At 45.5% G+C, this 22,027-nt stretch overlaps 2 protein-coding genes across 2 annotated transcripts; one reads left to right on the forward strand and one right to left on the reverse strand.

Annotated features, from left to right (window-relative positions):
• Positions 1-3: 3 nt before the first annotated feature.
• Positions 4-21,864, reverse strand: LOC118356889 (histone H3.v1-like). The gene is made up of 3 exons (XM_035727061.1): positions 21,429-21,864; positions 20,770-20,957; positions 4-440 (listed from the first exon to the last, which is right to left on the reverse strand). Exons 1-3 carry the CDS (start codon positions 21,835-21,837, stop codon positions 21-23), a joined length of 1,017 nt encoding a protein of 338 aa, XP_035582954.1. The 5' UTR covers positions 21,838-21,864; the 3' UTR covers positions 4-20.
• Positions 6,105-8,893, forward strand: LOC113931160 (histone H4). Its single transcript, XM_027608948.2, has one exon. It carries the CDS (start codon positions 6,122-6,124, stop codon positions 6,431-6,433), a length of 312 nt encoding a protein of 103 aa, XP_027464749.1. The 5' UTR covers positions 6,105-6,121; the 3' UTR covers positions 6,434-8,893.
• Positions 21,865-22,027: the final 163 nt, after the last annotated feature.

Raw genomic sequence — 22,027 nt, forward strand, 5'->3', positions numbered from 1 at the left:
TCACATAAAGACACTCAACCTTAAGCCCGCTCTCCGCGAATGCGGCGAGCCAGCTGGATGTCCTTCGGCATGATGGTGACGCGCTTGGCGTGGATGGCGCACAGGTTCGTGTCCTCGAACAGCCCCACCAGGTAGGCCTCGCTCGCCTCCTGCAGCGCCATCACGGCCGAGCTCTGGAAGCGCAGGTCCGTCTTGAAGTCCTGCGCGATCTCGCGCACCAGCCGCTGGAACGGCAGCTTGCGGATCAGCAGCTCGGTGGACTTCTGGTAGCGCCGGATCTCGCGCAGGGCCACGGTGCCCGGCCGGTAGCGGTGCGGCTTCTTCACGCCGCCCGTGGCCGGCGCGCTCTTGCGGGCCGCCTTGGTGGCCAGCTGTTTGCGCGGGGCCTTGCCCCCGGTCGACTTGCGGGCTGTCTGCTTCGTGCGAGCCATGATGTCTTGCTGGTCTCGCTCAAGGAGCGCTAGGCAGTCTTATTTATAGACATAGCCTTGTCTTGATTGGGCCAGGAGGGGTAGGAACCTCCAGAATGTTATCTCATTGGCTAGAATTCAATCCTATTTACTCGGGTAGATTGTTATGAGAATCTCTCCCCCTTATTTACCTTTCCGTACTTTTCTGTAATCTTACCGATCACGGACGTTTTTCTTTTCTTTTTTTTAAATGGGTGTCATTTTTGTTAGAGCAATTTTTAAAGTGTTTTCGCAAGCTTGGGATTTATATTTTAACAGGTCCCTTCGAAATAAAAGCATGCCTTCCCATGAACTAGGTTTCAGTTAAGAGTTACTATGACTCCAATCCCATAGCTAACATTTATTTAGCGCCTGACACTGTGCTAAGCGCGTTAGTTGCATTACAGTAGTAGTTGAAGGAACCAAAAAGTGAATTTACCTTTACCCAAAGCACCAACCTACAGGGTACAGCCTTCCGCCTTTCCTTAGCTTTTCCACCTTGGTCATCAATGGCCAATTAGGTCCTGTGGACGAAACGCTTCTAAGTCAAGGACCATAACACGGGAAACGTTAATTTCTTCTTTACAATGGTGAATAGTTTCTAAATAGTCGACTTGCTTATCAGTCACATTAAAAGCTATAATAAAGTTTCAAAGCAAATAAGTTATTCGTTGATTACTGATTGCTAACATATTTTCTTCAATAAAGTAGTTTCATCTAAAAGTTTCATTTTTTCTATTCTCTATAGGGAAATTGAACATACTCTGCTTTTTAGTTATTTCATATGCTTTGAAGTATTGCTCAGAAAATTGCATGTCATAAAACAAGTCATGTAAGGTAATAATGCTTAAAAGTATGAATAGTTATAAAACTTTTAATCATATGCTCATTCTATTGAAAAAGCATTGCATCCAAACCTCATAAAAACTCAAACCTGTGAACACAATCAGGCCCAACAAGCTTAAAACTCACTTTATGGTGTCAATATGAATGATTATCTTCCTGCTGAAGGCAAAATAAAAGTTATTTTGAGGGGATTTCCTGAACGCTAAACAACCTAGAAACTTATCTTTATATCTTCAAGAGTCCCCATTGGCAGCACAATCTCCTGCTCTAGGGAGACTTAAGATGTCCTTGCAAAGGTATAACTGATGTGAACACCTGTCACCTGTTCCTGTGGTTGGTCAGGTAATCCTAACATGTAGAGAGCACGACTCAGTATTTAAAAATTCTACATACACTCTCTCATTTAATCCCAACTCTGTGAAATAGATGTTACTTTCTTCATTTCACAGATAAAGAAACAGAGTCTCAGAGAAATTATGGCTTGTCCTAGACAAGTAACAAGGCCTGCATAATATCCTAAAGCAAAGGAATGAAATTATAATGGATTTCTAGTTTCATCAGGCTTGATGAAACATTTTAAAGCACTGAGGAATTTTCTTATCATGCAATCAAAGGAAAAGCTAAGGAAAGGCGGAAGGTCTGGTAGGCAGGGAGGAACCTAGCAAGGCCTGTTTGATCAAAGTCCTCTGTGTCCCATTGTTTCTGAGTGGCCCAGCACACGTGTTTACCAAACATGTACTCTTTTTCAGCTTCCTGTGAATTGCATTCCTTCCCTTTGAAGTCCCACGGCCTACTCCCTGCTCCTTGGCTCAGGACTACTATGTACCTCATTCTGCCTGACTGTCTTTGGAATTTCCATGTCTGTGTGGATTCCTTGTACATACAGAATTAAATTTTATTTTCTCCTGTTAATCTGTCTCATGTCAATTTGATTCTTAGTCTAGGTAGAAGGACTTTGAAGGGGACGGGAAATTCTTGCTCCCTGACACTTAGAAGTCACCTTTAAAAACAGAACTCAGATCCATAATCATTTGATTTCACCTAGTCTCCACATTGGACAATAGAGTGCTTCTGTGAAGGTTCTCAATACACTCCTCTATCAGAAGTAAATTGATAATGCAGAAGAATCTCTGCTTTGCTGCTGCTGTGGGGAAAAGGGAGTATTTTTCTCCTACTAATATCTCTGAGTTTTCTTCACTAGAAATAATAAGATCTGCAGTTTCCAGATTGAGCCCTGAAGTTTCATTATTTAGTGCTGGGGGGTCGGGGGGGGGGGAAGAGCACATGAACGCAGCTTAACATTTGCCACAGGAAATAAGCAGCTAAAAGAAAAATATAATGTTTTGTATGCGCATGTGTTTGTTTTTAATGTAAAAGTAATGGACTAAATTATATGTTCCGGGAAGACAGTTTCTGTTCAGTCTCTGACTGCAGGCACCCCCGAGGCTTCAAATACCCTCAAGATGAGACTGGATCTCTGGTTTGTGGGTTGGGCAGGCCATGTGCCTGACTGCCTTTCATCTTCTTCTTCTTCTTTTTTTTTAATGCTTAAGTTTTAATTCCAGTGCAGTTTAACCTACAGTGTTATATTCGTTTCAGGTGTACAGTATAGCGGTTCACCACTTGCATACACTGCTCGGTGCCCATCAAGGTGAGTGCCCTCTTAATCCCCTTTACCTCCTTCACCCAGCCCCACCCCCTTCTGGTCACCTTCAGTTTCTTCTTTTAAGAGTCTGTGTTAGGTTTATCTCGCTCTCTTTTCTTTCTTCGTTCTTTTGTTTTCTTAAACTCCACATATGAATGAAATGATTGCCTTTCATCTTAAGTGACCAATAGCACTGGACCAAATTCAGAAGCAGGGGGCTTTTGAGCTTCTTTAACTTCATTCTGAGATAAAGTCATTCCCTCAACGACTTGCTCATTGGATAAAAACTTCCCCCTTTTACCTTAACACTATTCCTTGTCCCGTACAATGAAGGGTGGCATAGGGGAGGAAAAAGTTTTCCTCAGTCCTCTTAGGGTCCCTGGCTGGGTGTGAAAATTAAACCAACAAAGACAGAACAACAGCGGAAGAGCACACAAATTTACTGAATATAAGTTTTATGTGATGCAGAAACTTCATAAGGAAATGAAGATCCAAAGAAACAGTTTGACCTGAGTATTTTTATGGTAGGTGTGATGAAGTGTGGGCACTCCTGTCTCCTGTAAAATGCAGTAGGTTAAGGAGTATGCGGTTAAGTCTTATAAGCCAGGGCCTGTTTGTTAGGATTCTTCTGTAGGTCCCTTTGTCTTTAGAGATAAAGATACTCCTTTCCTCCTCATCTATCCCTCTAGTCATATAGAGAAGGCACAAGAAGTTTTATGACCTGTTTCAAGGGGGAAGGCTTTGGGGGGAAGGTTAGAGTAAACTTCCTGCTTATGTCCCTTTCTCAAGATTAAAATATTTAATATGCCAAGGTGCCATATTTTGGGGTAGCATGTCCCAAATCCTATCAGTGGTAGAATATGCCATCCCTAAATTATGCCATTTGGCACAGGGATTATTTTGAGCTAAAGGCACTTGAAAAACAGCAGGAGCAAGAAGTGTGCTCTGACCTCTGTTTCCTAAAAACAGGAGACAGAACCCCCATATGGAAGATGTTTTCCCTATACCAGGAGGAAAATAACATTCTTTTCGCTGAGGATGGGGAGTGGAAGCCAAGAGAAATTTGCACAAAGAAACCTTTGTTAAACTAACCCTTACCTTCCTAGTTATTTTTCCACCATTAACTGTCCTAGCCAAAGCCCTTCTGTCTTGTGACAATTTTCATGATTTACTACTCTATCCAATTCAGTCTATAAGCAGTCAACTCTAACTGCTTCTGTGGGTCTTCATTTCCTTATGAGGGCTCCAATGGCAAATAAAACTCAGAGTAAATAAACTTCTATGCTTTTCTCCTGTTAATCTGTCTTGTGTTAATTATCAGGCCCAGCCAAAAACTCAAAATGGGTAGTGGTGAAATTTTGCCTCCTCTACAGCAGATTTCAGTTTGCAGGGGTTCAGAAAATACCACCCCCAAATATGCCACTTTGGTATATTATTTTGAGCTGAAGTTACTTGAGAAACAACAAATATAGGAGGTGCTCTCTGACCTCCCCCTTTCCACCTAAAAGCAGCTCAGAAAATTTTCCATGAGAAAGGTAAATCACTTGGTTTTTGTTGTTGTTCTTGTTGTTTTAAGCTCAGGCCACAGATGTGACATGTATGACACTTACTATCTCTTGTTTATGGGGGAAATTAGAACAGAATGCTCACAATTCAACTAATATACAGCCTGTCTGGGGAAAAAGAGAAAGAAAGAGAAAAAGAAAAGAAAGAAAAAGAAAGAAAGAAAGAAAGAAAGAGAAAGAGCCTATTTTTTAAAGATACCTTCTTTCTCAACATTCCTTTCATTTAATTTTTGTAATCATCTATTGTGAATCCCAGGGTGTTGGTTTAGGCAAGTGATGCATGGTGGCACCATTCAATGAGCAAAGAACAAGGTTTATGGCTGCGGAAGAAGGAAGAGAATGAATTCCTTCAGCCCCCATTAGAGTCACACCTTGGAGCTTTGAAGTTTAAGCATTTTGAGATATTTGAGTCTAAAACGACTAAAGAACAACCCAGGAGGATCTCTACGTCTGGAGCCTAGAAGTCTGGATAAAGATATAATATTGGGACTCATTAGCATATAGAAGATAGAGCCAGGAGAGGAAAAAGCCATGAAAGATTTAAGACAGTATACCTCCCTCAGAAAAAAGAGATAATTCTTTCTGATGCAAAAACCACATCCTCTGATAGATTCTCCTTACAGAAGGCCCTGGTAAAGTAACAGACATGCTATCACTAAAGGACCCCAACCAACTTCATAGGGCAGTTTCTGGTAATGTTTTTCAAAATGGAGATTTCCCCCTTGCGAAACGCAATTCAGCAGTTTGCTGGCTCCACGTGGGGCGTCCATGGGGGACACAGTTTGGTCACTGATTTCTGGCTGAAAGCAGGGGTCGATTTTAGAGGATCTGTAGAAACAGATACAGAACACCTTTGTTCTCTTTCTGTATATGTTGCTTCTTTCGGCAGAGAGCTTTGGAGGACGGTGCATTGGATCCACTGACCTCCACGAGAAGGCTTGCAGATAGAGAAAACCAGTTTTCCTAAGACCTGATTTCTCCAGGGTGAGGTGAAATCCCAAGCCCCCCATTAACAGAACAGACTAGACTCAGAAATTACGGCGGCCGTCTCCCTCCGCCCACTCCGCACACACCCCAGGTGCGGCTGCTCTGCTCGTGGCCTTCTAGGTCGGCCGAGCGTCGGACCGGCTTTGTTGCAGTTTTCTGTAACCGTGCTTCGGAAGCCGGTGCTCCTCTAGTCGGGGTTAGAGCCGGCGCTGGCGCCGTCTTCTCCTCCCCGTCTCTCGACTCCCTTTGCTCTTCCTTTCGTCTTCTCCCACCAGAAGGACCTTTCTCAGCCTACATGTTATGCCCTGGAGGAGTCCACAAACGGAGAGAGACAAAGGCGAAAACGGTTGCGGCCCCCGGAAGCCTGGCCTTGGGATCTGTGCTCTCCCGGGGACGATGGCCAATAGGTTTTTTTTTCAAGAGCCCGTTAGGGGGAGCCGTGGGGAGCGAGGAAGCAGGGCTAGGGACCCGGCACAGAAGAAATGACGCAATGCCGAGCGGGCGGGGACAATTTAGGGCGGGCGTCCCGCCGCGCGCTTTCTGTTCTCAATCTGGTCCGGCACTCTTGTATATTAAAGGGAAAGCCGCCCTACCCGCTCTGGAGGTCGTGTATTCGGGCTGCAGTTGCTATGTCAGGAAGAGGTAAGGGTGGCAAGGGCTTGGGTAAGGGTGGTGCTAAACGCCACCGCAAAGTCTTGAGAGACAACATCCAAGGCATCACTAAGCCGGCCATCCGGCGCCTCGCTCGGCGTGGAGGAGTCAAGCGGATCTCCGGCCTCATTTACGAGGAGACTCGCGGTGTGCTCAAGGTGTTCTTAGAGAACGTCATTCGGGACGCGGTCACCTACACCGAGCACGCCAAGCGCAAGACGGTTACCGCTATGGACGTGGTGTATGCCCTCAAGCGACAGGGACGCACCCTGTATGGCTTCGGAGGCTAAGCTGCCGCTTCAGCTCTACGTGTATCTACGCTAACGGCCCTTTTTAGGGCCAACCATCTTGTCTTCAGAAGAGCTGGACGTTTGGGTAGGGTTTGGGGGCCCTTGCTTTTGGGAGTTGGTGCTAGAGCCGGGTCAGGCTTAGTGGGAGGTAATGGTCCCTGAAGCGCTAACCACCCTGAACCCATAGTCGTTCACTAAACTTCCTTTTATCTCTTGGGCTCCGTTTTGGTTTTTAAGTCCTAAAATGTTCCGGATCTAAGTATTAACGTTTACTTTCGGGTACGCTGTCATTTGTGACTGCTGGGCTGGGGAAAGTAGAGATCCGCGAAGCCGAAGGGTAAGGTCGCGTCTTCGTCTCTATTCCGCTACGTTCGCTTGGGCAAGGGGAAGGCAGCCTACTGGCCTGCAATCCAGAGATGCCCGTTACGCCGTTGGATGGTTTGAAGCTTCAAGTCAACTATTGGGTTTCACTTTCTACCTCTACAGCAAGAGGGTGGGGACTAGGTGGCTTAGGGGCCCTCTTCATATTGGACGGTGTTTTGTAATCTGTATTCTTACCCAAACGGTGCGAGAGCACAAGTCCGGTCATCAACCATCCAAAAATCAAGAGAAATCTGGGTTACTAGAACAGATGAGCTCATTAGTGCAGTTTTAAAACAAGCTTGGCATATTATCTGCTGAGTACTTTTTTTAAATGCTGTATCTAAGAGAGAATTTAAAAGATAACTATTTCAGTGAAAACATTGCAAAGATACAGATGCATCTTCTATAAAGGCCAAGCAAACTATATAATTTAACATCGTGGAAGCAAGTCTTCCGGAAACAGTTAATTCAGGTATGTGACTTTTTCTGTTAGGGCCTGTTGTAGACACCTCTAGGAATATACCCATCAATACAGAAAGCACAATTTTTGACAAAGCAACTTGTTCTAGATTAGCGGGGTTAAGAACACGGTAAGCCATTCTCTGCACTACCACTTCAAATTGTCCTGATTTGGACCGAAATGTAGGTAGGTCCACTTTGCTTATCCTTAAACCTAATTATAGTTTTGTAGCTATTATATTTGCAAGTAGAAATTTTTTTCAGCATTCTAGGCTTATAGTTTTACAGATAAATTTGGCTATGTATGTCATTGAGAGAAGAAATACTATGTCAGCTCCCCAGAGATGAGCTAGCTCTTTATTGGTCTCCACACTTGTTTGCTCTCATTAGCGACAAACACTTGAAAGTGAACCAGGTGTAAAACATCTAGCCAGAATGCCAAAGAATGAGAGATTTGTCCTCTCAGAGCTTATCAGAATGGGGAGGAAAAATACATAAAATACATATTATCCTTACATATGGAGATGCCAGAATGCCAAAGAATGAGAGATTTGCCCTCTCAGAGCTTATCAGAATGGGGAGGAAAAATACACAAAATACATATTATCCTTACATAAATGGTGGAATAGCACACGTAGCACCGGTTCAGTAGGATGAGAAGTGTAGACAATAATTACCATGGGAGTCCTAACACTACAAAAGTCACTGGCTGCTGGGAGATGGGAAATCTTGGCTATGGAGGTGGGGCTTGTGGCAAGTATCACTGTGTTTTTGTTTGTTAATTTTAAAGGCAATGAAGATTGAATATATCTGATCCTCACTGAACTACTCTGGGGGAGGAGATAGCAAAAGTTCAAAGAACTTAATAATGGAAGGGGGTAGGGAACATGTCCTTTGTCTAAACTAGAGGTTCTCAAAGTGTGATTCTCAAAAGTGTAGTCGCTAATCTAGGAACATCAGATCACCTGGGAACTTGTTAGAGACGCAAAATCTTGGATCCGCGCCAGACTTGCTGAATGAGAAATTCTAGGGAGTGTGTCCTAGCAATTTGTGTTTTAACAAACCCTCCATGTGATTATGATACCCAGTTTGAGAACCACTGGTCTATGTAACAGTTTTTCTTTAAATGAAACTAAAGTATTTAAATCTGAATATATATTGCCCTAATTTGTTTACCCAAATGTTAAATTTTGCTTGCTTTGAATGGAAACACACACACACACACACACAAAATACTAGATGAATGATCCTAGTAAATTTTCTGTAGTGCAAAATATTACAGAAGGAAAAGGTAAAACAGCTTATTTCCTCAAAGCATTTGAGACAAACATAAAAGATGTATGAATGAAAAGTGTAGCCAGCTTGTTTCCTAAATAATATTGGTTTGTGTTTTAATAGTATTGAATTTTGTAACCAATGGATATGTTTCTTTTTTCTTCTCAAGTTTCTTTAAGCTGTGGTCCTTTGCCTATTAATTATGCATCTTATTTACAGTGATTTTAATAGTGATCCTTGTTGGGAAGCCTGGGTGGCTCATTTGATTAAGCGTCTGCCTTTGACTCAGGTCGTGATCCCAGGGTCCTGGGATCGGGTCCTGCGTGGGGCTCCCTGCTCCAGCTGGGAGTCTGCTTCTCCCACTGCTCCCCTCTCCCCCAGGCTTGTGCTCGCTCTCAAATAAATAAATAAAATCTTTAAAAAAAATAGTGATCCTTGTTCTCATCTTGTCTCCTTCACTAGATCCTATTATATGGCATAACTGAATCTTCTATTAGCTGTATCCAGCCTCTGAATATTGCCAAATTACAGAATACATTCTGCATCTTTTTTCATTAATAAATGGCTTTTTGTTATTGTTCTTAACCATCTGTAACAGTAAGGAATATATTGCTATTTAATTTCTTTAATTTCCAACAAGATAAGCTATTTCTCATTTCCACCCCTGAGTGACGCAGATGCTCTCTTCGAACCAGCCCTGGCTGCCATCTGTCCCCTCCCTGGGTGATTTCAGGACTTCCACTAGAATATATATCAATGATTATAGAATCCAGTCTGCAGGTCTACTTCCACATGGAAGCAGAGGGATGTGAGTGTTCCGCCGGCTAATCAAACCTCACAATGGACCAGTCTGAAGTCTTACCTTCCCTTTCCAGGCTCCCTACTTGTCAGAATAGCTGCATTATCCTCCCAGAAACCTAGGCTCGCTGCTCCTGAGTCATCTTTCACTACATTCTTTCTTTCTTGGAAACCTTTCTCTCCGTACTTCCTATTCTAGCTATTGATGAACATATTATTTCTCTACTTGAGCCAAAAAACTGAACTATCTTTTGCACAGAATGTTACTAGAATATATAAATATGTATGGCTGTATGGAGAATTACCAGGAAGGTTTATAAAAATTTTAGAATGATTTCTTGGTGTTGGTTTTGTTATATTTGTTGAACATTTCTGAATTGCTTGAATTTCTTAAAATAAGCATGTATAATTTCCCCCCAAACAATCACAAGATGGATAGATAATAGATGATGGGTGATGGATGGATAGATGATGGATGATGGATGATAGATGGATAGACGATGGATGATAGATGATAGATGATAGATGGATAGATGATAGACGATAGAAGATAAATGATAGATAGGTAGATAATCTGGGCCATATGAACCATGACAAATCTTAGCTTTGCCAAAGTTCTGTTTTTTCATCTTTAGTGTCACTGAGAATTCCTGTCTTACAGGAACGTTTTCAGGATCAAAGGAGATCTATATGAAAGATTAAAGCCCTGAGGTAACATAAAAAGAAACTAAAGTTGGTGTATTTATTGCCTATTTCACCCCATCTAGTTTGTACATGCTCCAAAATGAGTGGGGAGGGAAGTCAGTGTAGCCAAAATTTCGAGAGGACAGTAGACAGTGGGTAAAGATGAGGTATGAACAGGTGGGCAGGGCCATATTTTTCAGGATTAAACCGGAAAAATGTAGCCATCTTAAAGAATCTGATAGATTCCCCAGCTGAGTTGACTGTTATAATGTGTTAAATGTATTATTTAAGAATATTCCATTCTTGGGGCGCCTGGGTGGCTCAGTCAGATAAGCGTCTGACTCTTGATTTTCATTCAGGTCATGATCTTAGGGTTGTGAGATCGGGCCCCACTTTGGGCTCTGCACTGGGCATGGAGCCTGGTTAAGACTCACTCGCCCCCTTCCGCCAACCCTCTCCTTCTCAAAAAAAGAATATTCAATTCTTCTACAGAAAGTAAGAGAAATAAGAGAGAAGAAACTAATCGTAGATAATAATAAGATAAAAGATAATAAGCTTCTGAGATATGTTAACAGAAATTAAGTAGAGTATGTGTGGTAAACATAGATCTAGGAAGGGCCAAGAACCATGCTGAATATTCATGAGGTATATGACGTACCTAGTATTCAAGTCTTAAATCAGCCATCCATTGGTGAGACCTACTGTGGCTCAGTATGTCCTCTGCCTGCCACACACAGGGAAATCCATAGCTATTCTGCAGGTTATTAGTGATCGAGTGAGCATAAATTAGCTTCAGGCACCTTCCACTTGCTGAGCCTCCTCGCTCCTGCTCAGCTGTAATCCTTTCACCTGCAGCACCGGTAGGGAAGACTGGATGAAGCAGATGGAGCCAGACAGATTGTGTAAGTCAAGGTTGGACACTGTGTGGTGCTTCCGCCATCACTGCACCCTCTTCTCAGTGTGTTAACCTCTCCCATCACTTTCCCCTTCCTCCTTGTTGTATGTTAAATGGATTCAATTAACTGTGTGATTTGATATATTTGTCTTCATGTGGCCCATGAGGCTTTGTGTTCAGTGAACTCTGGGATTGCTTGTCTGGTGATAGAGCGGGAAGCCAAGATTACAGCGAAGTAATTTCTTACCACAACAACTATATTATAGAAGAGGTCTGGAAACAAGGGGTGGGCGGGGGGGTGGTGAGACATAACATGGCATTGTGACCATCCAGATACCCTCAAGGCAGATGGGATCCTGACTCTAGGGAGCATATCCAGTTTCTGCAATAAGGCAACCTTTAGAGTGAAACAGCATCCCGACCGAATAATGGCAGCCACTGAGGTCACCTGCCTCCATGCTCCTCCCCAACTTTCTGACTGTAGTTTGGCTTCCTGTTTAGGTTTGCCTGCAGGGAGCTAATGAGTGAATCAGTTACACTTCTCATTGGAAATTAAGAGCATGATTTCTAGAACCAGACTATTCAGGTTAGGATCTTAACTTCACCATTTACTAATAGTGAAACCTTGGAGAAATTCCTTAATCTCTGGACCTCGTTTTCTTTATTAGTAGCATTAGGAGGAAAAGAATACCTTCCATGTCAGGGTATTATGTGGATAACATGTATTAATATTTACGAAGCAGTTAGCACTAGGACTGGCACTCACTAAATGCTACTACCTATTAATGATAATATTATTAGGGTTTATGCATTTGTCCCTTCAGAGTTTGGTCAGTGGGATCTAAGTCCTAGAACCCACCACCCCCAGCCTACCAACAAAATGAAATTTCTGAGCCTACAGAGCCAAGAACCAGGCTGGAATATGGTGAGCCAGGGCCCAGGAGGTCATCCTGATGACCTGAGTGGCCACCAACGTTTCATTTCCTTTTCTACGGCTTTGCAGTGCAATCAGATGGAGTGTAACAATAACCTCTCAAACATTTAACACAAAAACCAAGTAGCAAAGGAAGAGAGGAAGGGAAAAAGATCAATCAAAGAAACAGAAACCCAAAATCAAAACCTGGCTGAGGAAAACTTACTCATAAGCTCAAAGTTTATATTTATTTATTTATTTATTTATTTATTGCTCAAAGTTTAGTTCTGAGCAGGGGCCCTGATAGGCTGGAGAGGACCTGCTGTCTTAACAAAGTTTGCAAGATCAGGAAACACCTAACTTTTTATTCATCCAGATGTCCGAGAGGGACTGTGAGATTCAGAACCAAATAACAAACCAGCCAAATTTAAAAGTTTGCCGATGTCCAGAGTCAGTTGTACCAAAACTTTTGGAAGACAATTTAGCAATAACTATCAAAATTACTGAAAAATGTACTCCAAGTTCTATGTATAAGGATAATAAGTTGCAGCAGTGTTTTTAGTGGTAAAAATCAGGAAAATACCTAAATATCCACTAAAATGAATCTGAGTAAATAAGAAACATCCATTAAATGAAAAACTGTTGCATCATTTAATAAGAATGAGGCAGATTGAGACAGAAGAAGTTTATACAGAGTTTATATAGAATGAGAGAGAGAGATTAACTGGGACAAAGCCCAAATATATATTTCTTATTGTACCACAGCTAGCCATACCCTAAAGAGCTGAATCTTGGAGAAACTTGAGACCAGGCAGAGGAGATTAGACTCAAAAGAATAAAGCCTAGAGATCTGGGTTGATTCTGGGCAAGTTGAGAGGGATCTTTATGGATGCAAGCTGGATTGAAGGGGGCAGAGAATGAGAAACTGAAACCAGTTAAGAGGCTGTTATAAGCCATAGAGGGCCCTGGGGCTAGCAGGCCTGAAGAATATAGTGGAAAAAGAGATGGTGATGGCAGGAGGCATGGAAACCTCTGGTTTCTCCAAATTTCAGGGGGGGCATTTGGGCGGAATTTTGATACCTCTCTTTGATTTAATTGTTAAAGAAAAGAATAAATAATAGTTCCCATCTATTGAATATCTACTATGTACCATTTCAAATCTTCAGAACAACCCCACAAAGTAAATAATATCCTTATTTTACAAAGCCAGAAACTGATGTTTATGCAGCTTCAGTAGCTTGGCATTCTCTGATACTATTGAGCACTGTGGTGCTCCTGAATCTTACAATATTTGTCTAAGATTTTCACAGCACAAATAATATGAGGATCTTAATACATTTGCCATATTCATTTAATAAAACCATACAATATTGATGATGGAAAGGACCCCATCCTGTCCAATTTTCTCATTATATTTTTCCTCTGGTTTCAGGACAAAACTTGATGCCAGCTTCCATTCCCCACCACATCCCTAAGTGGTGTAGATGTTCCTAAGAGGCCTGTCCTTTGGGCCATCTCTCTCTCTCTCTTTTTTAATTAACATATAATGTATTACTTGTTTCAGGAGTCCAGATCTATGATTCATCAGTCTTGCACAATTCACAGCGCTCACCATAGCACATACCCTCCCCAATGTCTATCACCCAGCCACCCCATCCCTCCCCCCCCCACCACTCCAGCAACCCTCAGTTTGGTTCCTGAGTGGGCCATCTCTTTATAAGCTCTCCTCAGGACCTCCCAAGTGTTTCTCTAGCTCCTAAGGGCAGATGAGAGAATCCAGCTGGGTCTCTAGATCTACGTCCAGATCCACATTCCCAGCTGCCTGGAGGACACGGCTACTTGCCCCTGCCCTACTACAGCTCTGGCCCCATGGGGCTTGACACGCACCCCTCAGCGGCGCCCCCTCCCAGGCTGCCTGTTCCTGTGAAGGTGGCACGATCCTCCTAGTCACTCAGGCGGGAAGGTCTCGAGATATCTCTGATTACTTTTTGCCACTACAACCTTCTCTGTCCCTTCCTCCGTCCAGGCTCAGGCAATCTTCTACATGTAAAAATGACAAAACTTTCCCTCCGCTCCGTTGCTGTGGCTGGTTTCCTAGTTCTCATCCTCAGCACCCCTCATCTGCTATGTCCATGTGGCCTCTGGTCTCCTGCCTTGGGCGCTGCTCACCCCTCACTCCTTTTGTACCTTCACCCCAGATTGACCTTCTTTCCACACAGCTCTGATTCTGTGACCCACCTGCTTAAGGCACTACCCTCTATTGGCTTCACTCCCTTTCCTTGTTCTCTTTTATCCTCATTTCCTGAACTTTCCTTCACTCCACATAGAAAACCATTCTACTATGTTTAAAGTATCTTTTTGTTTCTATGCATGATTACAAAATATATTGATGTATTTGAATTTACATAAATAGTATTGTTTTCCATCAAATTCCATTTGTTATCTTATTTCCCTCAGAACTATGTTTTTAAGATATGTCCTTGTTATGTGTCCATTTAATCCACTGTCTCTTCCTGCTGCAGAGTCCTCCATGGAGTGAATCCCCCACACTTTCTCCATCTACTCTCCCAGTGACAAATGCCCACATTGTTTCTAATGTCCCATCATCCTTGTCATGTGCCCTGATAGGCCTGTGTGAGATTTTTTGAATAAATATTCAAAAACAGAATTGTTGATTCCTAGCATGTGTGGCCCTAATTGGCCCAAGAAGCACCAGACTGCTCTTCAGAATGGCTGCCCTAGTCCACACCCCACCAGAGGGCACCAACCATCAAAGCCAACCATCCTGGCTAACCCTTGGCATTATTCAGCTTTCCAATATTTCCCAGAGTATCCAGAGTAAAGTGACATCTCCTATTGCTTTAATATGCCTTTCTGTGATATAAATATTTATTTATATTTTTTTGAGAGAGAGAGCGTGCGTGTGCACAAGTTGCGGCGGGGGGGAGGGGCAGAGGGAGGGACAATCTTAAGCAGGCTCCATGCCCAGTGTGAGCCTGACAGAGGGCTCCATCTCATGACCCTGAGGTTATGACCTGAGCCAAAGTCAAGAGTCAGACACTTAACCAACTGAGCCACCCAAGTGCCCCTGATTACTAATATTTCTGAGCATCTCTACACATATGTTAAATATTTTTCTTCCTCTTCTGTAATCCTTTCCCCTACGCTGTTTACAGAATAAAATTTACCCCTCCCCAGGTCGGCATGCTGACCCCCAAGAAGAACCCCAAGAAGCTGGCCTCAAAGTTTCCACCACTGAAAAGTCATTTCCCATTCCTGGCCTTGGCTCACCCTGTGGACCGGCCACTTCTCACAGTTCTCCTTGTGTTTTTCTGGTTCCTCTGCCTGGATTAGACTCCCTACCTCAGCCCAAATTCTCCTACAGGAAGAGCTCCATGATTCCCTCTGTTAGAAGTGACCTTTCCCTCTGAGCTTCTGGAGAACTCATCTGAACCTTCTCTGCCACCTACCACAGCATGCCTTCCATAATAGTGCATGGCTCCTCACACAGCCTGAAAAACTGATTCCCATAAATGCTGCAAACTCATACACGTGTTTCCAGGCATGAAGAGATGCTGGGATTCCTGCTAAACAAAATAATAACAATTTTTCATTTCAGTGATGATTTTACTTTGTTCTTCATAATTTTCTCTATTGCAGTGGTTTTCAGTTCCAGGTTGTAACCCATTAGCAGGTGGTAAAATTGATTTAGAAAACAGGAACCAGAAACGCCTGGGTGGCATACTCGGTTAAGCGTCTGCCTTCGGCTCAGGTCCTGATCCCAGGGTCCTGGGATCGAGCCCTGCCTCGGGCTCCTTGCTCAGCGGGGAGCCTGCTTCTCCCTCTGCCCGAAGCTCCCCCTGCTTGTGCACACTCTCTCTCTCTGACAAATAAATAAATAAAATCTTAAAAAAGGGAAAAAAAAGCCCTTCCTCCCTCCCAGGGTTATTGTGAAATTGAATGAGAGGTGAGTGAAAGATGAGTGATAAGCCGTCTAGGAACCTGGACCTGGATATTATTACTGCATGAGCCACACAGTCTAGAAGCTGGTCGTGTATTTACAATTATTCATCAATTTTTATGTGTGTCATGATTGTGACTGGACATGGTTGTAACTTGGACTTACATCAATTCATATTAATTGATTACTCTTTGTCACTAATATTTACATTCTCGATGTTAATGATACTATTAATGCTGGTTTATGACCACATGTAAGGCTCTGTTCCAAGCATTTTGTGTGGACCGTATCGTCTCTTTTCATCCTCACAATATTCCTGCTTTGGGTGCAATTATGATCCTGCTTTACACAGGAGGAAATGGAGATCCCAGTCTTATCTGTTTGGAGCCTTTCCCTGGTTAGGGATCAGGAGCCCTGGTCCTACCCACAAAGGGCCTGAGGCTTCAGCCCCAGTTCAAAGCAGCAAGCGCCCTGGACCTCGCCCCTTACCCCTTCTCTCCTCCGCCGTCCTGCATCCTCCCAGCTCTCCCTATGTGCACTTTACGGCCTGCTCCTCATCCCCCACCACATCCCCCAAAAATCTGATCAGCAGGGCTAAATCTGAGGTCTTTGGGGGATATAAAGAGAGACATTCCTCCCCAGATCATCTGCATTCAGCAACAGATTGGGGCTGCTGCTGGGAGTATAGCCCTGTACTAAACTCTTTTCTCAGTTACTATCACCAGGAACAGGTTTTCCAGATACTCTGCTCACGGGCAGTTTCTTGCTCCCATGTTTCAAGACACCCCCCAACGACCTTGAAAGTTCTTTGCAGAGGTCCAGTTCAGACCTGCTCTTGATCTCTAAACGGCAAGGACCCCAAGAGCTGGAGCATCTTGTCCCCAACTTTCTCATGTAAGAGCCAAAGGGCAGGCCCCTCATCAAGCATTTCCTGACCACCTGTGGCAGGCCTGGGTGCTGATGCCACAGGGCTGAACAAGAGAGAAAACAAGATGATCTTCACCTTGAGCAAAGCTGCTGGCCTCCTGCTGAGGGTAAAGGAAGGGGTGTAAGTATAGCAGGAGGGAGAGGCAAGGAGGAGGGCCCAAGGAGATGAGGGTGAAGAAGAGAAAGGGAAGGGGGGGCTACACAGGGCTAGATCTTGAAGAATGAGCAGGGGTTCTTGGGGCTACAAAAAAGGAGAAGACAGACAAAATTCTAGATAGAAGAAATGGATTGTGTGAAGCCATTGTATACTTGGGGATTGCAGATATTCTATGGGGCTAGAACTTACTTGTTTGGCTGGCAGAGTGTCTGAAAGCTGGGAAGGCTCTGAGAAATGCCAGGAACTAGATGTATGTTAATTCTTATTGGGATCTTTTAAATTTAATAACTGTTAATAGAGTAGCTAAAATTAACTGAATGTTTATTCTGGACCAGACACTGTGCTAGGTTCCTTACAGGAACTGTCACTTTTAATATTTCCAAAACACTATTAGCAGGATGCTATTGTCCCCAATTTACAAATTGGAAAAGCGAGGCCTACAGAGATTTACCTGCTGAAGTCACATACCTGTTATTGGGGTAAGGCCATCAAATTTGGGTTCATCTAACTGCACAGTCCCTACTAGTTATTAACCTCCATTGCTCTGAACCATCATGCAAAAGAAGGTAGACTTTAACCTGAAGGGAATGGAAAGGAGGTGGAAAAAAATTAAAACATGAGAGTGACAGGCTCAAAAAAATGCTTTTCAAAAAAGATAGCTCTCACACAGAGTGGAAGCTTAGTGGCAGGGCAGAGTCTAGCCTGAATGCTTAATCCTCCAGATCAGAGTGGGTGGGCACTCAGTTAACACAGGGGCCCTGGATGGATAGAGAAAGAGTGATGGTATTGAAAGTCAGAAAGTAGATTTGATAACATGAAATCTGGACAAAGGGCCAGAGGAAGGAAATTCTGCCCTGAACAGACTGGAGGCTGAAGGTATCTTTCAGCAAGATAGGGAATATGGAAGGGGGAAAATAGCTTTGGGAAGTAAATGATGCACTTTTAGAAATGAGTGTGACGTGCTTATTACCTATCCAGAAGGACCTGGCCACCCAGCAGTTAGAAATATTGGTGTACAGCTCAAGACAGGGGGCTCAGCGGAAGATACCAATTTGGGAACACCTGGGGGAGGTAGAGATATGGCAGGCAGGGAATCCATGATCTCCTTTGAGTTTCAGGGAAGAAAAAACTAAGGTCAGCATGAATGAACCCAGGAATATCGGTGGGCCTGGCAGAGAAAGAGGAGGAGAACATGAGAAGGTTGAGATGGGGATGTGCAGAAGGATAAGAATGACCAGGAGAGGCTGTGAACCCAGAGGCCAAGTCCTCTTCCAAGGAAGCAAAGGTACTGTCAACAGGGCCATACCACAGAGCTTACCTCTACAAATGCACACACACCCACTACCTTAAGGCAGATTTAAATCTGAAAACTGGTTTTCACTTCTTAAAAATCCCAGGTTCAGGGGCACCCGGGGGGCTCAGTCGGTTAAATGCCTTTGGCTCAGGCCATTATCCCAGGGTCCTGCATCATGCTTCCCACTAAGCAGGGAGCTGGCTTCTCCCTCTCCCTCGTCCTCTCCCCCTGCTTGTGCTCTGTCAAATAAATGAACAAAATCTTAAAAACAAAAAACAAAACAAAACAAAAAACACACAGGTTCAAGGTAGACTTTTCCTACAACCCAGCTGGTCATGTAGAAGCTAATTATTACAGGAAGAGCATTTATTTACCTTGTTCTTAACTATCTTTTAACTCTCACCCAAGAGTAGACAATTAAGGGGCACCTGGGTTAAGTGTCTGCCTTGGGCTCAGGTCATGATCCCAGGGTCCTGGGACTGGGCCCCACGAGGAACTCAACTCAGCTGGAAGCCTGCTTCTCCTTCCCCCTGCCCCCCCCGGCCCCACTTGTGTTCCCTTTCTGTGTCTCTCCGTCAGATAAATAATAAAATCTAAAAAAAAAGAGTAGACAAGTATAGAAATTATTAAATGTGAAAATTTTAAATTGTTATTTTGTATTGATGTGAGCAGTTTGTGCTGGTCTCCTAACCAAAGATTTGAAAGATTGCTGGGAGGGGAGGCTTTTACATTAAAAGGAACACAAGATTTTCTTCTATTCCTATCAACAGTGCCACTAAATTTCCCTTTGAGGTTCAGACAGGGAGACCTCTTGGAGGTTAGAGGCGCTCTGACTGGTAAATTAAGGCAGTGTGATACTGGGGGCAAACATAGAATGTAGAGGACTGACACCTGTAACCAACATCACAGGTTCTAGGGGCTGTTCAGCCGCTCCTGGGCCTGAAATGTTGAACAAGCCACACCCGAGAGCCTCAGACTACCTCAGAAAGCCCTGTTATGTCCCTGAAAGGTTTGCCATAGATGGATGAGATGATGGGTGCAAAGGTGGTGCCCCCCACACCTCTAAAAGTTACTACTTCTTAACTCAGAGAGTACAGACCCAGGACCATGGATCTATCCTGCATTGAGGGCCTAAGCAGGGAATAATGGTCTGACTAGGAACCTGGGGGCATGCTCTGGAGATTGCTGTGACCCTGGAGGAGGGGGCCACAGTCCCTACAAAAAATACACTGGTCTCCCGCTGACACATTTCAGGAGAGGCAACAGAAGCTTTAAAAAACATTTCATGGGGCGCCTGGGTGGCTTCAGTTGTTAAGCGTCTGCCTTTGGCTCAGGTCATGATCCCGGGGTCCTGGGATCGGGCCCCACATTGATCCCTGCTCTCCCACTCCCCCTGCTTGTGTTCCCCCTCTGTCAAATAAATAAATAAAATCTTTAAAACAAAAAACTAGGTTTCCTTCCTTTCCTTTTCTTTCCCTTGTGAATTCTTACTGGAATGTTTTTAACCTGTCACTGTGCTGCGACAAAACAGAAAACCCAAGTCTTGGCCTATTCCAGGGCAAGTAAGTGACTAAATTTAAAAAGAGGTGTCATATACATAAGACCTGTAGAGCTTTTCCATCTGAGCTCTGTGGAGGGGACTCTGCAAGACTCCGTCCCATGCCACCAAGAGGGCTTGCTCTTCCACTTCCCAAATGGTACAAGAATCATCCCTAAGGCCCACACCCTCATTATTTCCTAATAGTGGGGAACTTCATCTCCTACAGGAGGACCATGTTCTGCCTCTTTATTCTCTCTTCCCAAGAACTTCCCTTCAGAAGCCCACCTCTGTCCTTTCTCTGAGTAACCTCTCAGATACCCGAAAAGAGTTCCCATGTGTCTGAAGAAAACAGATAATAAGTCTGGACAGAGAATCCAGACGCCAGTCGCAGCTTTTAGAGACCTTCACACAACACACGCGAGTCTCACTACCATGGATCTATGCGGAGAACGGACCAACGAAGGCCCAGCTCACTCAAGCTGCGGTTAGTCAGTCACATTCCCGCCTCCCTCGCCATCACAAGTAAGGCTTAGAGGTAGAGCATGGGGAGTTACCCTATGCCTAAAAACGTGGGAATTAGGTATACACAAAGCCACCCACGCGCCCCGCTGGATAACTTCTCTACTACCTGCACCAAGCTTTCTGTCTCTGCATCTGGGGTTGTTCTCCCGGACGAACAGGAGTCGGCTGCGGACTGAGCAGGTAACGGTACCGACAGCAGAGCTCCCGTGGAGTGGCCTTGCTTAAGGCGGCCTTTGAATCTTCCCGCTGCGGCAGCTCTGACGAGACTGTCAGAACTGAGTGCCGAGCTACATAAGCCGGACCCTCTTTGTCCTCTAGTCCATTCCTGCCTGGAGCCGCCCATACTCCCTACCTTAAGGTTCACTGGCATTGAAAAGGGGGGAGGGGCCAGATTGGGGACAATGAGAATGTCAAGGATTTAAGACCTCTGGCAAAGTCGCTCAGGCGCACGAGGGACTTTTGACAAACTGGAAGGAGTAAGGGAATGAGTGGCACATGCTAAATAAATCGGGCGGACCCGAGAAGCCGGGCCCTTACTGACACCCAACCCGCAGGCAAAGCTCGGGGATCCCGAACTTGACCCGGCAGAAGCCGGGCGACACGAAGGTGGCGGTTTCCCTCCGCAGCCGGAGCGTCGCGCCTCTCGGGGCCACTTCCGGCGAGGGTGTGGAGGTCGCCCGCGCGCAGCCATCGCCGCGCGCCCGCGCTTCCCGTGGTCTAAACAGCCCGCCCGGGCCTGCCCTGGACGGCGAGTCCCGAGCGTCCGGCCCCCTAGGGACTCCTCGCCGACCCGGCCCCCTCTCGAGCCCGAAAGCCCCTCCCCTTCTTACAGATTACAAACCCCGGTCGCAGTAGAGCGCGTAAAGACGCGCCCCCCCCCCCCCCGGGGCCCCCACTCCGAAGGGCCCAGAGTAAAGCGAGCGGGCACCGCCGTCTCCCAGAAGCACAACTGGGGGGTCCCGGCCGCCCCGCAGTAGGAAGCCAGCCAACGGGGTATCGCTCCACCCGGCGCGTGGTCTTCACGCTACCCGTGGGCAGCGCCCGGCTTGACCCCGCCCTAATGTCCCACCCTCCCGCGATAGGGAAGCGTCCGCCGGGAAGGAGCGGACGACTAAGTGGCACAGCTTCTTCCGAGTGTTGTCGTGGGTGGCTCTGAAAAGAGCCTTTGGATGGATAGGATGGAAGCTCGAGCCGGGCGCTCACTTTTAAGCCCGCTCCCCGCGGATGCGGCGAGCCAGCTGGATGTCCTTGGGCATGATGGTGACGCGCTTGGCGTGGATGGCGCACAGGTTCGTGTCCTCGAACAGCCCCACCAGGTAGGCCTCGCTCGCCTCCTGCAGCGCCATCACGGCCGAACTCTGGAAGCGCAGGTCCGTCTTGAAGTCCTGCGCGATCTCGCGCACCAGCCGCTGGAACGGCAGCTTGCGGATCAGCAGCTCGGTGGACTTCTGGTAGCGCCGGATCTCGCGCAGGGCCACGGTGCCCGGCCGGTAGCGGTGCGGCTTCTTCACGCCGCCCGTGGCCGGCGCGCTCTTGCGGGCCGCCTTGGTGGCCAGCTGCTTGCGCGGGGCCTTGCCCCCGGTCGACTTGCGGGCGGTCTGTTTCGTGCGAGCCATAGCGAACCAAGACACCAGCTCACCAGCGCAGCGGCAGCGAGAGTGACGCGGCCGCTGCCCGCCGCACCAGCCTTTATAGGCACCGTCTTTTTCCGATTGGGCGGGACAATAATTGAAAGTCCCGCGCTGGCTGTCCATTGGCCGTGACGTCACCCGCCCTGCCGTCACCCATTGGCTTGGGCAGAATCCT

This window comes from Zalophus californianus, chromosome 4, assembly GCF_009762305.2.
Source record: "Zalophus californianus isolate mZalCal1 chromosome 4, mZalCal1.pri.v2, whole genome shotgun sequence".
Taxonomy (NCBI): domain Eukaryota; kingdom Metazoa; phylum Chordata; class Mammalia; order Carnivora; family Otariidae; genus Zalophus; species Zalophus californianus.

What these genes read in the sequence shown, in the direction of transcription:
- LOC113931160 (XM_027608948.2), top strand. Translation starts at nt 6,122, where the DNA reads ATGTCAGGAAGAGGTAAGGGTGGCAAGGGCTTGGGTAAGGGTGGTGCT.
- LOC118356889 (XM_035727061.1), bottom strand. Translation starts at nt 21,837, where the DNA reads ATGGCTCGCACGAAACAGACCGCCCGCAAGTCGACCGGGGGCAAGGCC. An exon ending in CATCCGCGGGGAGCGGGCTT is followed by an intron (nt 20,958 to 21,428) that starts AAAAGTGAGCGC and finishes CGTCCAGGGCAG; the next exon opens with GCCCGGGCGGGCTGTTTAGA. An exon ending in TCCCCGAGCTTTGCCTGCGG is followed by an intron (nt 441 to 20,769) that starts GTTGGGTGTCAG and finishes GAGCGAGACCAG; the next exon opens with CAAGACATCATGGCTCGCAC.